This window comes from Acanthochromis polyacanthus, chromosome 6, assembly GCF_021347895.1.
Source record: "Acanthochromis polyacanthus isolate Apoly-LR-REF ecotype Palm Island chromosome 6, KAUST_Apoly_ChrSc, whole genome shotgun sequence".
NCBI lineage: Eukaryota > Metazoa > Chordata > Actinopteri > Pomacentridae > Acanthochromis > Acanthochromis polyacanthus.
Genome location: NC_067118.1, coordinates 40,398,489 through 40,415,277, shown reverse-complemented (window position 1 = coordinate 40,415,277; position 16,789 = coordinate 40,398,489). Strand labels below are relative to the sequence as shown.

Sequence of the window (16,789 nt, the reverse complement as noted above, 5' to 3'; positions counted from 1 at the left end):
ATTGCAACAACAACACTTGCAAAAAAAAAGTTCCTCTCCCTTCCCGGTGCTTCTTTTTGACCTTTACAAGGTTTGGCACTGCTTTCTGCTCCCTTTTTATAGTTATGTCAATTTAAGTGTGGCAGTACTCATTGTTCTTGCCCTTGATCTTTCCATTGAGTGTAGCCGGACCTTTTAATGTCACTGACAAAGTAGTCCAGAGGGTCCTGCCGCCAGTCTGTCTGTCGTCTGGAATCATTACAGCACTGCCACTTGAAAAGACAAGGACTGTCCCTTAACATCAGTCAGTGACACTGCTGAGGACCTTCAAATAGACTTCCTTCTGAGGCACAGCCACAAGATGGACACACGGCTGACCTGGCGCTAAAGCCGACGCCAGAGGGGGTCCTGGGCGTGAACGGATTCAGCAGTTTCCAGGTGGAACACGACAAGTCTGTGGGTTTTTGGCTTTGACTGGGCGCTCACATGTGTGTTCAAGGGAAAAAGGCACGATAAAGACAGAGAGAGAGGAGCAGAAAGAGAGAGGAGCCACAGTGACTTTGAATAGATGATAGATGATCCTTTTTAGGTTACACAGTGCAAGGGCCCAGGGGGTTGAAAGAGATGAACGAGAGCTGTGTAAGTGCATGGGTTGGTGGCACACTACACTATTCTGTACCCGCTGCCCTGGTAGGCAAAAAAAAAAGACAAAAAAAAAACCCATCAGAGACTCAGCAGTGGCTCCATCACAGTCTCTTTACAACTGGAGACAAATGATGGCATTCGTCTGCTTTATCGCCACCTTTAATTATGCTTGATTCCACTCTGATACCGAATCAAGTTGAGGCGGGAAGAAGGCGGATAACGTGTAGTTATTATGTCTGTAATATGTTTGCAGTCGCCGGACCGAGGGCAGGTAGCGGACTTTGGAGGTCAAAGGTAAGAAAAACACTCTCTCACATGTGTAAGTAAAAAGGGGCAGCTGGTGGTGTAGTGGAAAAATACAAGCATGAGTGGGTCCTTGTTTCGCCGGGGTGACATTTTGAAGTGACAGCCCTCCTCTGCGCCATTTAATTCCCTTGGAGGGGGCCCAAAATGAGGCGGAGAGGGAGGGAAAAGTGGGAGGAAAAAAGACTTGAAAGAGAGCGTAAGAAAAGAGAAAGGGAGCACAAGAGATGCTGATATGCTGGAGAGAGAGAGGCAGAAGAGGACTGATCCATTCTAATGAGGAATAACAAATGGCCCCGTTGGCCTCCCTCTCCTTCTCCCTTCCCTCTCTACACTGCTGACCTTTGGGTTTGGAAATTGATTTACTGTTGCCGCGGTTGACGGTGGCATTTTGAAAATGGTAACACCCCCACCTCATTAATATAGCCACATGTACAGAGAATATGTTACCTTTGCCACCTGCCAAAGAGATTTTTTACAGTCTTATTTACAAATCAATAACGAAGACGCACAGGTGGAGTGAGGAGAGTTTCCTGTGGTTAAGGATGGGTGGCGGATAGAGGGAGTGACCTTTGTCAGGCCGCTCAAAACAAACAAAACACCAGACGGGCTGTAAATGACAAAGACATGAAATGGTCATGACAATAATGTGGATTTATGCAGATTTGAATCCGAGTAGCTGCACAGCGAGGATTACTTCTGTGTCATAATGGCAAAGCACTTAGAGCGGGGGGGGAAAAACAAGTCTGTAATCTTCTTCAGCGCATTGACATTCAGCTCTCTAATTAAAGAGCTGCAGATTTTGGGTATTATCTCTGCTCTCAATCCAAGTTCCAGACAACAAAACCCACCTGCCCCCTTTTACAGACATGTCCAACAAAGCAAGCAACAGTCCGGTTTTTGGACTCATTACCGAACCCAAACACTGACACAATCGACCGTGATTCACTGGGGCCGTTCTTTTTGGGCAGAAAGCGTGTTCACTCCAGCGACACAATGATACAAAAACAAGGGAAATTGCCTAAATGTGAAATGCACTTTGGATGATAAGGCATTTTTCACCCTCCCCAGAGAAAAAGAGACTTAATGATAAAATTGAGAGCAGCAGATAGGAGAGATTGAGCGCTAAATTGTCGACAAAGTCCCTGCTTGATGACAGGCAGAAAATGGCATCACTTTGGCTTCTTTGCAAAACACATACAAACACCCTCCCCCCAGCGCTCACACACACACACACACACACACACACACACGAACACGAACACGCACCCTTTTGATGCCAAATTTAGTCGCAAGCAAATACAGCAATTTCAAAGTGACGTCTCCTTGCCAAGTACAAGCGATGAGTTGGAAGCATTTTTGCATCTGAGCACAGTAAATCGAGCAAACACACAATGCATCCTTTAAGCAAGACGCTTCTGAATCTACTGTAATCTTATCATCCTTCATCTTACACGTTAAATTACGCTCATCTCCATTCACTGAACCGCTTAAGGGCTGCAGCAATGAAAAAGCATACAGGCACTCTGCTGACAATTACAGCAGCATTTAAATAAAAAAGACTGTAAAACTGAGCCTTTTAGCTGTTTTACTGTGCTTGTTGTTAAAACGTCTTCATGGGACTTGTTAAATAAAGACGGAGAGGACAAATTAGTAGAATATTTTTCATTATTTCTTCTTTAAAGGGTAATCAAGTACAGTTTTCATGGATCTAGATGCACAATACGCTAAAAGTGCATGCATCTGTCTGGTGACTGCCTTTAGCAATGAAACTGTAAACCAGAGATGTGCCTAAAATCAGTCCCTACACTCTATATAGTGGACTGTGTAGTGTGTTTGCAATTTTGTAGTGCTGTCAAAGTGTTAGGTGACAATTGTTACGTCCTATATAGTGCACTCAAAGTATCCCATAATGCACCACAAAAGTAGTGCACAGCTGATAGTCACTAAACATCACGCATTGTGTTAAAGGTGAACAGCAGACAGATGAAAGAGCCAATTGAGGATTGGTGGTGTTTTACCGGATTCCTGATGGTTATTCTATAGAGGTCAGACATATATTCTGTGGAATAGTTTTTATATGTGTCCATGTGACGAAACAAGCACGAGACAAATCCATTAGTTGTGGTGCAAAAACTTTAAAATAATCATTTGTATTAATTCGTTTAATGGAAGCAGAATGATGTACGATAACAAAACAAAGAAAATAAAACTTTATTTCACTTTATTTCGAAAACATGCTTAGAGTAATATGAATTTCACCTGGCATCGAACTGCTGCGTTTTATTTACCCTAACTAGTCGAGGCAGATGGCTGCCTTCCCTGACCCTGGTTCTGTCTGAGTTTTTTTGTCGCTTCCTTCCCCGTTCAAGGTTTTTTTTTTCTTTCCCACAGTGACCGACTGCTTGCTCATAGAGAATCCAAATAGAACTTTGGATAGTTGGGTTCTTCGTTCTTGGTTTAAATTTCATAAGGTCTTCATCTTACTATGTGAAGTGCTATGAGATGACATATGTTATGAATTGGCACTATATAAACAGAACTGAATCGAATTGAACCTGAGTGACTGGTGACGTAATTAATACTGCTGATGCTTAAGTAGTGTCTGACAGTGTTAATGTAGCCCAGGAGCTGCCTACATAGTAGGGCTGGCCCGAATAGTGGTTTCTGGCCTCCGGATATTCGGGCCCTATTAAAGACGAATATCCGAATATTCGTTCCGCCCCGTAACTTCCGACGGGGCGGGGCTTGTGGCGGAGATGGCCCGAATATTCGGATCCATTCGTCTGGTCTCCCGGGTCCAAATTTTGCCTTCGTTTTGTCTTCAGTTAGACTGAAGAATTCACAAACAGCGGAGGTCTTCAGCATCTTGTCTTGTGTTTATGCAACGAAGTGAAGCGTGACGTCAGAGTCAGCAGCAACCCGGTCATTCAGGTGGTGGTAAGAAACACGAATGGAGGAGCCGAAATGAGCCGAAGAACACGGTGGGATGAGCCAAAGTGGGCCGAAGGCGAAGAGACGAGCTCCGAATATTTTCGTCTGGGGGGAGGAAGGGGTGATCACATAGACATATGTGTATATGTTTATGTGATCACAGGACAGGATGAGCTGATGTATTGAATATGCGGATACCAAATTAATATCCGGATACCGCCGTAGCGAACGAATATTCAGATATTCGGGATATTCGGGTCCAGCCCTACTACATAGTTGACTGTTAGTACTTCGGGAAAGAGTGGACGATTTTGGACACAGACCATCCAACCATCCAACACTGAGGTTGTGTTTGCGAAACCAAATATTGCAGTGGAGCAGAACAGAAGTCTTGAGATGGCGTTTTGCCTGCAGATGATTTGCACAACTATAATTTAAAGCAGGTGCTTTGTTTGGAAAACCAGTCAATATTTGATTAATCTAATTATTCACTTCCAAACAATCTTGATTGGTACACTCTGAAAAGGTGGTGAACCCTCTTGACTGATTGCATTTCAGCTCTTGTGTTTGATTCTTTTTTTAACTTGCAGGTTTTTTTCCCCTCTTTGTTGTGCTTTGAGGTGCTGCAGCAGTAGAAGGAATTGCAGAAATGTGTTCATGTCTTTGTTCGTTAAAAGCAACAACAACAAAAAAAGAGTTAAATCCCGTACCTCCATGGGGTCCAGCGGCTCTCCGTTCTTCAGCCAGCGGTACGAGGGTTTGGGCTTGGCGCTGGCTTTGCATTCCCACACCAGAGTGTCATCGATAGTCTTCTGAACATCTTGAGGCTTCTCAGTCAAGTGAGGTGCAGCTGTGGGGTCACATACTGTAAATGAACACTTCAACAGCGCACAGACGCTTCAGTATTGCCAGTAAGCAGCAGTTTTAGAATGAATCAATGAACCAACCAAGCAGGCAATTAGTTCATTAAAGGGGCATTCGAAGGGCACTAATCATAAATCCACTCCTAATTAACCTGAAGCTGATCTCTGCTTGGGAAAAAAATATATAAATAAAAACAACTGTGTAAGGTTATTGCAAAGGAAAATCAATAGCGGATGGCTGAGACTGTTTACTGTAAAGCTTAAAACTAAACAATAAGCATCTAGATTTGCCACAACTTGCTTTTCTCATGCAGATGTTTCACAAAAATCAGGTTTACTGACCAAATTATGTTTGTTGTTACACTAACAATCTCAGGTTTGTAATTCCTCTTTAGCAGTGCAGTTAATAACAGAAGTTATATTCGCTTTTTGCCATTTCAGCATCAGAAATCCATTGATAAATCCCTCTGTATTTATGACGGTGGTCTTCCTGTCACATAAATGACCAGCGCCTTATCTCCGGTGACAGTGTAAGAAGATTTATGGACCTTGTGAAGCTCCTGCATAAATACACGACGCCCTGCCGGGGTCAAGGGGAAACGAAAAGGCAGAAGAGTAACTAGCTGTGTTAATTCAAAAAAGGTTAATATTTCAGTCTCCACTCATTGTCAAGGACTTTTTAGCGGGGTGAATGCTTGACTTAACCTGAGAGTTTTGTACAGTATTTCAAATATACTCTGTTTTTTAAAATTTTACATATGAAATAAAGTCTCACCAGATCATAATGCGGTTATGAGAGAATCTGTTTAAATACTGAGTTCTATGAACCTTACAGAGGGATCAAAGTTTTGATTAGGGAGGATGTTAAATGTTCTATCCTGTAGGAGAAGTTAGTATTTAGAAACAGTCAATGTGTGAGGTCGGTCATCTCAAGAGGAAAATCGAATTCTGCAGACACGCCTCTGTCAGTTCCTCTTAATGAGCTCCATGGAAACAGTGTGAAAGCAAAATCAACTGTAAGCGCTTTGGTTATCAGTTATTTATATGATAACTCACTAATTACTAGAGATGAATTGTTTACATATCTGCTAGTTTTCTGGTAAAACAAAATGCTTTTGTGTTCAGGGTTATTGGTAACATGACCGGACTCAGATATAAGGACTTCAGGCTCACTAAAGTTAAAAAAAAAAGATATTTTCTCGGACTTAAAGTTTGTAAAACGGCCAAGACGAAATGTGTAGGTTTGAACTTTAAGAATTAAAGAGCGTTTTGATGTTTTGATGTTGGAATCAAATGTTACGTTGTGATGTCTCATTCTCTTAATTGTACTAGTACGTGTTTGAATATGAATCTTGTATTGTATAGGTATTGTGTGCTCTGTGCTCTCTTAACAGTTTGTCATGTATGTGTTATTTGTTACATTAGTGCCGTATCAATGTGTCTATGTTTTATCTCTTGTAGATGTATTTTACTGCTTTTTTATATCATGGCCAGGGGACTACAGATGAAAACTAGCCTTTTGGCTAATTCTGGATTTTTTAACCATGTATGATCATGTGTTTTATGAAATTGCATTGTCCCCTTTCAAATAAACTAAACTAAACTAATTTACAAGACAAGAGGAGAGAGTTTTGTGCTCAAGATAAATACGCTGCTATTGGTGTTCTATTTGTGGAAACAGCTGATTTCATCTCTGTCCTTATTTCATTGGAATAGATTTAAACAGCAAAGCGGGTTTTTTTTGTTATTTAAACTAATAAAGAGTCATTGTTGTATTTATGTGACACCTGTTAGTTTAAAATGTGAAATCATGAGTGTTAAGCTCATTTTATTAATGTTTAGCTAATTAGAAGGTGGCTGTTATTAAATTTGGACGGTTATTTAGTGATATCCAGTAATTTTTTATTAATAAGTGATTGTTTCCATAATAAATAATTACTGAATTTGTAAAGAAATGATCACAATAAACAAAAAAACAACATTTTTAAATAAAAATGCATGCAAGATATATGCCAGGGACTTCAAAAGTCCCTAAATTATTATCTGACTCATAGTGGGTTTTTCTTCAATGAAATTGCCTCTTACTTATTGTTTCTCTTCCTAGCTTCACTGGCTGGGCTGCATGTCTTTCTTCAAGTGCATTTTACTTCCCAAGAACAAATTCTGACCCATTCAAGTGACATTACAAAAGCTTTACAGAGAAACTGACTCCAGCAGCAGCATATATAAGAGACTTGCGATAATATTTTGCTGTCAAAAAAAACAACATAACAAGCTCTCTAAATGTTCCTTCCATGAAAGGGAATACATTTGGCGTAATGAATACGTTCAGTATTAAAAATGCATTCACTGTTGAGAAACAATTACTGTATGACACCCTGTTAACGACATTACAAATGAGAGTGTCAGAGATAACATAATAGAAGGAAAGATGTCACGCAGGCGGCTCCGGCACAAAGTCAATCTGATTGTGTCGGAGCCCATTCAAATGCAGTAAACTGCCCGACCATGATCTCATTTCTTAAATCCAGTGGAACTGCGGAAGGACAATTAAGTGTGAAATCGAAAGCGAGGCCACCCCCTTATTGTTGCTGCACTCGTACTGTTTGGTTGTCGCAAACACCGCATCCCCATATTGACTCGCCTCTATTCTTCTGTAGAGTTGATGGATGTCCCACAAGCTCCCGTCTATGGCAGTTTAAAATGAGATTACAGATTTTTATCACCTGGCAGCCGGTCAGTCTGCGCGGCTTTGAGATGAGACAGGACTTAAATCTCACAAGGCGAAACACGACTTCCACACAGGCCATGTGACTCGACACAGCGACGGGCGCAAATTGCAGAAAAAATACGACCTTGTTTGTAAAATGACCACAACATCATCGCACCATTTCACCTTGTTCTAGGTTATCGACGCCCACTCCTGTGATGCCATACTGCTGGAAGAAAAGCGTGTTTAATCCTGAGTCTACCTACAGCTACTGTGAGTATTTCATCTCACCAAAAGGTGCTGCAAAAAAAACTGTATTATCATTTCAAAGGCATCCTCCTTCAGAAAAGAAAAATCTGAATTTGATGATTTCAGTCCCTATAGGGCCTTGTGGGCAGACATCATCAATGCATAAACTGCAAAATAATGGAGAGCGAAACCATAAAAAAATCCTTCATCAAGGGCCATTAAAAGCTTTCTCAGAATATGAGCCATAAGTCCAGTGTTGGTGAGGGAAAAATCACCTCTCCTTGAAAGGTGGTGTAAATCTGTGGCTCCGTCTTAGCCTCTGGCACAATAAAGAGCTTGTCAGGAATGAACTACTGGTAATAGGTTAATTTACTACCACATTCCCTCAACATGATGCAGTTATATATGGACTCTCATAAAAGCTACAGATTGCATGACAACAAATAAAACTTTTTGTTGGAGCCACAACAAAGTTACACTTTTACTCAGTCAAGCCTCAGAGTAGGGCGCCTTTGGGGGTGGGGGTTTAAATAAGGCGTTGAACTGAGGGGTAGGAGATTTGGTAAAAGTCTATAAATGTATAAAAGTGATAGGAAGAAGACTGACAGGTTGAAGGCATCAGAGACTTTTTTTTTATACCCAAGACAAGAGGCAAGAAGTGAGGCAAGGTTTAGATCAAAGTCAGGAAAAAAACAGCCTCCTACTCACCATAGAAAGACAGCTTTCCTTTAACCGAGTTTCTTCCTCTGCTGTTCTCAGCAACACATTCATATATGCCTGCATCCTCCTGCTGGAAATAAGGGATCTCCAAAACTCCGCTGGCTTTATTTATGTCCACCTTCCTGCCGAACGAGGATCCATCCACTCTCCTCCAGCTGATGGTTGGCACCGGGCTGAAGCCATGAAAACACAACACACAGCGAGGACACAAAATGAAACACAGGCCTGAAACCCGTTTCATCTGGGGGGGGTTAGCTTAGCCGGAGGAAATGTATGGGATGCAAGTGAATAATGAATAACGGTGACGAAGGATGTAAATGTTTAATTACTCTGAAACATTAACTGGTGAGTCTCTGTATGTTCGGTGAGGAAGTCATTACAATCGGAAATCTGAAAATCGCTTCCCAGGGTGCCTGCGCATTACCATGCAGCTTACACTGGTAAAGCAAACAGCTAATGTAGTTGTGAGTTTGGTATAATAATGCACAGTGGGACGTACTTTCCGAGTGCAAAACACTCCAGTTTGACAGTTGAGCTCTTAGCGACAGGGACGACTTCAGGGAACTGCACTTCGATCTTTGGCTCGTATTCACCCATCACACCTGGGGAGACAAAAAGACGGGAATTCTTTCAGCTCAAGGCCAATAAAGGTCACAATGGAACTAAACCATAACATAGTTTAGATCCCTACATGATGAAGTTACATACATTTAATGTTGGCTCAAAGAAACTCTCTGAGCTTTTCCAAGGTGTTTGGACTGTGTGCCAGTGTTTAGTGGAGAATATCAGACTGTAATTTGTCTGACCACTGCCTGATTATCATTTAAAGTTCAATTATTTTCTATAAAAGTACAGTGAACAAGCTAACCAGACAACTGCCAAAAGTTTTTTTTTTATTTTGTCAGCCAAGCTACAGACCCAAATGAGGTACAGATGATTAAAAGTGTTGGCAGCAGTTTGCAAAGTCGATGGTTGCCAGTGAAAAAAAGTCACCTTTTTAAAACTTATCCTGCAAGGAAACAGCTCGTTTAAGTGACGGCACCTGCAATTTGGAAGTTTTTCAGTCCCAAATGTTGATTTTAGCACAAAAATAACTGCTACTACTTTGTGCTGTAGGTGCATCTTAACAAACAGGTTCCTTCGTACCATCAACCCGTAGGACTAGAGGTGTCGGTGGCCCTTGAACGCTGCTTTTGGTGACCGTGTTGGTGACCACACAGGTGTAGTTGCCCACATCAGACGGCTCCACTTTTGCGATGTAGAGGTTTCCTGTCTTCTGGGACACAAAGCGCCGCGTGTCCTGGACGACAAACGATGGGTACGCATTGAAGATCCAAGTGAAGGAGAGTTCTGTGAAGGTAATCACACAGGATGGAAGTGGGCGAGACATGAAAAAGCAAACACTGTATTTGTGCATCATTTGTACCCATGTACATATACCATGTGCTTCATCAGCAGTCTCATCACTTCAGCGTGAGTGGATGCCTTCAGGGATAAAGCAATTAGTGGATTGGACTGCCTTCCATGATTAAAAAACACAATTTATAATTGAGCAGCAATTACTCTTGCTCACTGTTGGATAAATGCCCTTAATAAGGCAGAAGTTTTAGAGGTCCACTATGCTGAAGTGATGAGGCCAAAAGTAGGAATAACTGGGCTTTTTTTAAATAGAAGCAGTTATTTACACCCCCAGCAGGATCGTTGAGGTGTTTTCTGCAGTGGCCTGTTTAACTTGAAGGTAGTTGAGGAGAATGAGGAGCGAGGTGGTTGTTAAGAGGGTATTTAGACAGAAAAACAGCCCAGAATTAAGACAATGCAGAGAGCAGGTTGCCACGGACAACAGTGAAGCACGAAGTTTAAGATAAGAAATGAAGAGGTACCAAAGGTCTGAACATTGTACAACAAAGTATGATACAACCTGTGCTAAATGAATTTTCCTAGTGTAATTTAAGGTTAAAGTAAAATGTGTTATTAATGTTTTAATTATACTTGTTTATTTTAATTTCATATGCTTTATGAAAGGAAGAGAACAATTTTGGTTCATTTGGATGTTTTATTCAACAACTTTTGAGCCATTTAGGATCAATTTGGTGTCACTTCAGCAAAATTTGAAGTTAAATCAGATGTTTCTTTATTTTTTGGACTCACTTTGAACAAAGTTTGGGTAATTATGGACAATAGCTAATCAAGGACAAGTTTCTGCTCAGATTGGACACATTCTGAGACATTTCTGGATCAACTTTTAGTCATTTTTAACTTGATTTGGACCAATTTAATTCTTTCTGGACAGTCTTGAATCTGTTTGGACAGTATCTACTTCTGGACAAGTTTTTAGTAATATCTGGCACGTTCTTAAACTTTCCTTTCACCTTTGAGTCGTTTTGAACACTTTCTATCCCATTTTGGACAAATTTTGAGACTTTCTAGATAGTTTTGTGTAATTTTGGGTAAATGTGGAGACATTTATGAACTCGTTTTAGGCAAATTTCAAGTCACTTCAGACAAAATTTTGGATGTTCTGTCGAGTTTTGAGTAATTTAGGATGAGTAGCTCCGTCGTGCAGCAGCAGTGTGAAAAGTTAAATGCAGCTTCGGTCATAGAAGTAGCGCAGATTCAAACAGCTGGACGTCTCCACTGAACCAAAAAGTCTGAACGTTGACTAACATCCAGCAAAGCTTCACCATCACAACATCTCCTGAACTGTTGGGTTGAATCAGCAGGAAGTTCCACCTGCAGGTTGACAGAGCTTTTCTTTTCTGGGCCGATACAGATACCAACTGTTAGTAACTGAGGAGACTGATATTTGGAACTGATGCATATTTGCAGTGAAATTTTTAATTCCTGGTGTCAAAATTTGGAATAACACAAATTCTATAACCCCATCTTGTTGGCATTCCTTTATGTTTTACAGATGTTTAGTAAATAATAGGAAGTCTAATTTGAGTTCAAGATTTGTGAATCTGAAGGTTTGCCAGGCATCAATGTATTGCACATTAAAGTATAATAGTACTAAGTGAAGTGTCCCAGTGTAAATGAAGCAGAAAGTAAAATAAGACTGCAACCATACAATCTTTTTACTTTAATTATCCCGTTTTGTTTTTTACTGTACTGATTGTCAGTAATAAAGGGACTGATAACTGACATTTTGAGCCAATACACATTCACTGTAAAGCTGAAATTACTGGTGTCAAAATTTCGCCAACACAGAAGTTAGTTGAAATTCTTTTTTCATTGTATTTCAGTTTTGCATATGTATTTCTTATAGTTGCAGTTTCATTTAGTCTAGTTTATTTTAGAATGCAGCAGACTCCAAGTATTTCTATAATAAGATTTTTCCAATACGATGTAACTTTTTAGTTGCAATATTTATAATTCTCATTATGAATATGGTATTTAAAATATTTTTTACGGTGTTTATTACCTCCCCAGGGTTTCTGGAGTGTGATCGTTGGTGGTAGAGCCTTTCCCTATTTAGGAAGCCGTCTTTGTATGAAATCATTTGCTTGATGAAAGTCTAGCATCAACATGTAGCACTAAAAAAATAGCTTTGCAAGTGTGCAAAAATGCTACCGATAACTAGAAGATTTTTGAATATCACACCCAATAACCAGGCCAGTAATCCGTTGAGCTCTGTTGGCCATTTCACGTACTTTCTCTTTTTGGAATTTATTACCTAATAAGAATATATTTTAAACACAGTGACAAAGGTTGTGCATAAACAAACCCGAACAAAGCAAATATCTCCCTCTGCGGTTGTCATGTAGCAGCGTAGGACCCTAAATCAAACCTTAAGCTGCAGCTCCTGCATAAAAAACACATAACGCCCAATAAAACCAATGTATTACAGATCATGTTATTCAGTACGGTACCACCTCGTCTACTATTCATCATCCCTGATAACAGGCTTCTGGGAAACAGTCCCAGTACTATCAACCAAATGGAGTGCAGTCAGAGAGGCTTTGCACTAACAATCAGCAACATTATAAAAAGGAATGATGGTGTTTTGACATATTGACATAAGGATAGATTGCTCTGGACCATATTGCATCCCTGTCCCAAAAGCAATCTTGGCCGTTGGTAAAAACTTGTCTAAGCGATGACTCGGCACTACAGAACAGGGAATAATTGAGACGCGAGTCGGACACTCATCTACTGACTCAGTATTCTTCAGTTCTGCTCTTCCGGGGGGCGAGAGGAGGATGTGTGGGCTCTGACATATTACTGCAAACCTTGCAGATCACATAGAATCTCGAAGCCTTTTGTCACAGACTTGCTTGTTTGGTTTCATTCTGCCCCGGTCAGTCGTCTGCCTTCCTCGGCTTTAACTCCCAGCCACTCCCACTCGGCCTCCTTTTACCGCCGGCTGCATCACCTGATCTTCCCCACCCCTCTACTCCGCTCATTAGTCCCTCAGTATATACCACCAATTACACCCTGCCAGATGGCCACTCGCAACTTCATGCCAATACATTCCCTCTATTTTGCTCGTCGACCTGGTTCCTGTAACCTTGTAAGAGACTCTTTGTATTCAAGTAAACTTACTTTTACTTTTGTGTTTTGGGTTCTTCAAATCTGAAGCTCGACAACTTGTGCTGTGCTTGTGAGGATGTTCTTTTCTTTTTTTCTTTTTTCTTTTTTATCAGCTACTGTGCTTTTATGTGTGTGGGACTGGTAGAGGACAACCTGACCTTGTGATCATCCCAAGAACACAACATGAGAGTGAAACTTGCATCACACAGTGTAACCACACCTGTCGCTCTGTTTTGTGCCAGTGAAGTCCATAATTCCAATGTGACAGAAACACAATGTGGAATGTTTATAATGAAAAGCTGTGCATTTTCATTAAAGGATGCTTAATGTACCAACATGTCACCAGATGCTATAAAATAATACATATATATATAGAATATGAAAAGTAAGTCTAAAGCCAAAATTAGTAGAAAAATATCGTCACCCATGCATGACACCAGTTTCTTGAACACCAATTACTTGGAGTCGTGGTGGTATTAAAGGCTTTCTGCCAAATTATGTTGCAGCTCTGTGAATAAAGTTAAATGTCAACCAGCCACCAAATATTTTTACCTCCAAATAATTCTTCTGTTCTGGCTAAGTTCCCTGCTGTTATAATTTCCATTTTCCTTTTCCATTAACAAAGATATTCGTGACGCTTAAACCTCCCGCAAAACTTCACTGCAAAACTATGGTATGTCGAACGGTGTCTGGCATTAAATCAGTGGCATGAGAATAGTCCAGAAAAGCATATTTTGAAGACAAACGGCGATTAAAAACACACATTTCGTGGTGCACTTGGCTCGTGATAAATGCAGTACCCCCACTGGCACTCACCATCTTTCTCAGTTTGGCTGCTGGCCTGTTCTGCCAGTTGCCCGTATCATGACTGATGGTGTGTGCAGTGCATTACAATAAATCATGTTAAAGAGCTCACATTATGCTTTTTGGGGTTTTTCTCTTTCTTCCATTGTGTTATATATCGTAGCTTTAATGTGCATATGAAGGGTCTGCTGAGTTACAAAGTTCATGCCAAAGAAAGGTTTTCTCTCCAGCAGAAAACACCAGACTGAAACGCCAGTCTTTTCTTCCCTTACTTATCTACATCATAGCGTAACATAGCGTTAGCACAGAAGCTAGTTAGACCTCCTCAGACAAAGAATGAGCAGCTTGTTTGCAGTCCACCATAGAGCTACATCTGCTAGGGCTACATCTCTCTGTCTATAGTCAAAAATCTGAGATTATGGTGCTTTTGTCGTGCCAGCTGACCAATCAGATCAGACTGAGCTTTCTGGGAGAGGGCCCTTAAAGAGACAGGAGCTGAAATGGAAATTGTTGCTGCAGCAGTGCTAAGAGTGGGGAAAATAATTTTGAACACTAAAGCATGTAAATATAGTTTAGCAGCTCTTCAAAATAAAAGTCTAAACCTTTAAATATGTGTGGTAGGGGCACTTTAATGTAACATCTCTGTGTCAGTTTAGAAGGAACATATTTTAAGACAAAAAAAATTCTAAATACTGCTATTACTGTTGTGTGACTAATGTCTGGATGGTTATAATGAGGCTGCAATAGGAGACATTTAGCTTAGCTTAGCATAATGACTGGAAACTGCAGGAATCATTTGGTCCAGTGGTAAAAATTCTGTCTAACAACACCTCTTTATTCAATGTGTACAAAAACTGAAGTGAAAAAAACATTTTTCATCTTTTTCACTTCAGTTTTTGTACAGTTTTGAACAAGACATTAGCATTAGAAGTGCTGGTAAGTGCATGTTAAAACTTTAGACTGAGCCAGGCAAGTTGTTTCCCTATGTTCCCAGTCTTTATGCTAAGCAAAGCTGCCCATGTCCTGTATCACTTAAAGGGGAACTTTGTTTTTTTTCAACCTGGGGTCTGTTTCCATATGTCATTTCATACATGTGAGTGATGGAGTGGAGAAATGAATTTTCGACATAGCTCCAGTATTTAGCCAGGCAGGCAGCTTAGCAGCTCAGCTAGCAGCTCAGTTAGCGAAAAGTATGGGGCAACTGGCCCCCCCGCGTCAAAGTCTGCCCTAACGTGCTTTTTGCCCCACACTGACCGGCTCAGATAGTCTCAATGAGTGTCCCACAACATACTAGAGATGAGAAGTGAACGAAAACCTCCACATTACCTGGCGATCGCTCTTTGTTGTGGTCTGTATCCAAATCTCAAATCTTTTGCTAGAAAGAAAATCTCGTTCCGAAATCGCACGATAGCTCCTCTCGCGCAATTTTTGGAGCTCTCACGCGATTTCAGAACGAGATTTGCTTTCTAGCGTCCTGAGATTTGGATACAGACCACAACAAAGAGCGATCGCCAGGTAATGTGGAGGTTTTCGTTCACTTCTCATCTCTAGTATGTTGTGGGACACTCATTGAGACTATCTGAGCCGGTCAGTGTGGGGCAAAAAGCACGTTAGGGCGGACTTTGACGCGGGGGGGCGAGCTGCCCCATACTTTTCGCTAGCCGAGCTGCTAGCTGAGCTGCTAGCTGAGCTGCTAAGCTGCCTGCTTGGCTAAATACTGGAGCTATGTCGAAAATTCATTTCTCCATCACTCACATGTATGAAATGACATATGGAAACAGACCCCAGGTTGAAAAAAACGAAGTTCCCCTTTAATATTTAAAGAATTGACATGGCAGTGGTAATTCAACTCTTGGTAAGAAAAATGACATTATGAGAGACATTGGATTTCAGCGTGCCTCTTTAAACGCATGCACTCCAACTATCCACAACAACTGACGAACCATAACTTCACGGCAAAGGAAAAAGCATCTGTGCTGCTATATCCTCCTCTCCCCTAAATAATATATTCAAGCTCTCATCCACATGGTCATGTATATTTAATGTCTGTTTTTAAAACTATATCTCCCAAAGGTGCAAGGCATGACAAATTGGAGCAACAACAAATAAGAGGTTACTAATTGGTTAGTTAAAGATTCATGGTGAGAAAACAGGAAGAAGAAAATCGGAAGTGGAAAGCGCCATAGGCTGTGTGCGATGGCTGGACTTGAGAGCCTTCTGCGGATGGGCAGTAATGGAATAATGCAATCAGGAGTGACAGTGAGTGGCAGAATTTCATTGTGGTTCCATTTAGCCTCTGTATAATGAACAGGCATCATCAATTCCCCTCTTAATGATCTGAGAAGAAGGAAGAAAAATGGAACATGACAGGCCAAGGACATACTGAATCAAGGATCGGGGTTTTGCACAAGTGTGTAGTGTATCAAAGGAAAGAATATGCACAACTTGTGTCAAAGTGTGTGCTCGCAAGTCTGCTCCCGAGACGGCAACAGCCATTAACCAGGGCTTCCTATCTGTATTCATAACACACAAGTTCACTCTATGAAATGGCTTAGGTCACGCACTTGGGAAAAATCCCTGCAAGCTATGTGTGCTGTTTTAGCCAGCCAGCAGCCTCTGTTTTGGGGTAGATGCACTGGATATAGAAAACAAGTGATTTCAGCCTTGAGTAAATCTGAAAGGCCAGTTTCCATTAGCGAAAGGAGGTCAGATGCATTAGGTCCTGGACTAACAATCATTCAGACCGTCTCAAAGGGAAAAGATGACACAGACGTCTAACGCAAATGCAGCACCGCGCAGAGAAAAGAGTTCGGTCGGAGCTCCTCTTTGGATTCTTGACAATGTTTGGTCGTTCTATAAGTGCAACTTCAAACCGCCTTGCAGTTTCAGACTATCTCGCCTGCGTCAAACTACTTCCTGCTGCGGTCTTTGAGGGTTTTGAGGCATCGTTAAAATGAAATAATGGATTCTTGAATCATGCATGGGATATTGAAATCCTTTAAAGGGGGAGATGAGGCAGATCCTTGTCTAAGGCTGCATTGTGCTGATCGTG

At 41.1% G+C, this 16,789-nt stretch overlaps 1 protein-coding gene across 2 annotated transcripts in view; it reads right to left on the bottom strand.

Annotated features, from left to right (window-relative positions):
• cntn3a.1 (contactin 3a, tandem duplicate 1) overlaps nt 1-16,789 on the bottom strand; it is a 99,907-nt gene that overhangs the window by 42,109 nt on the left and 41,009 nt on the right. For both annotated transcript variants that reach the window (XM_022206595.2, XM_022206587.2), the window contains exons 6-9: nt 9,550-9,753; nt 8,903-9,005; nt 8,392-8,576; nt 4,572-4,711 (exon numbers count right to left, since the gene is read on the bottom strand). In XM_022206595.2, coding sequence (XP_022062287.1) covers nt 4,572-4,711; nt 8,392-8,576; nt 8,903-9,005; nt 9,550-9,753 — 632 coding nt within the window. The remainder of the gene's footprint in view (nt 1-4,571; nt 4,712-8,391; nt 8,577-8,902; nt 9,006-9,549; nt 9,754-16,789) is intronic.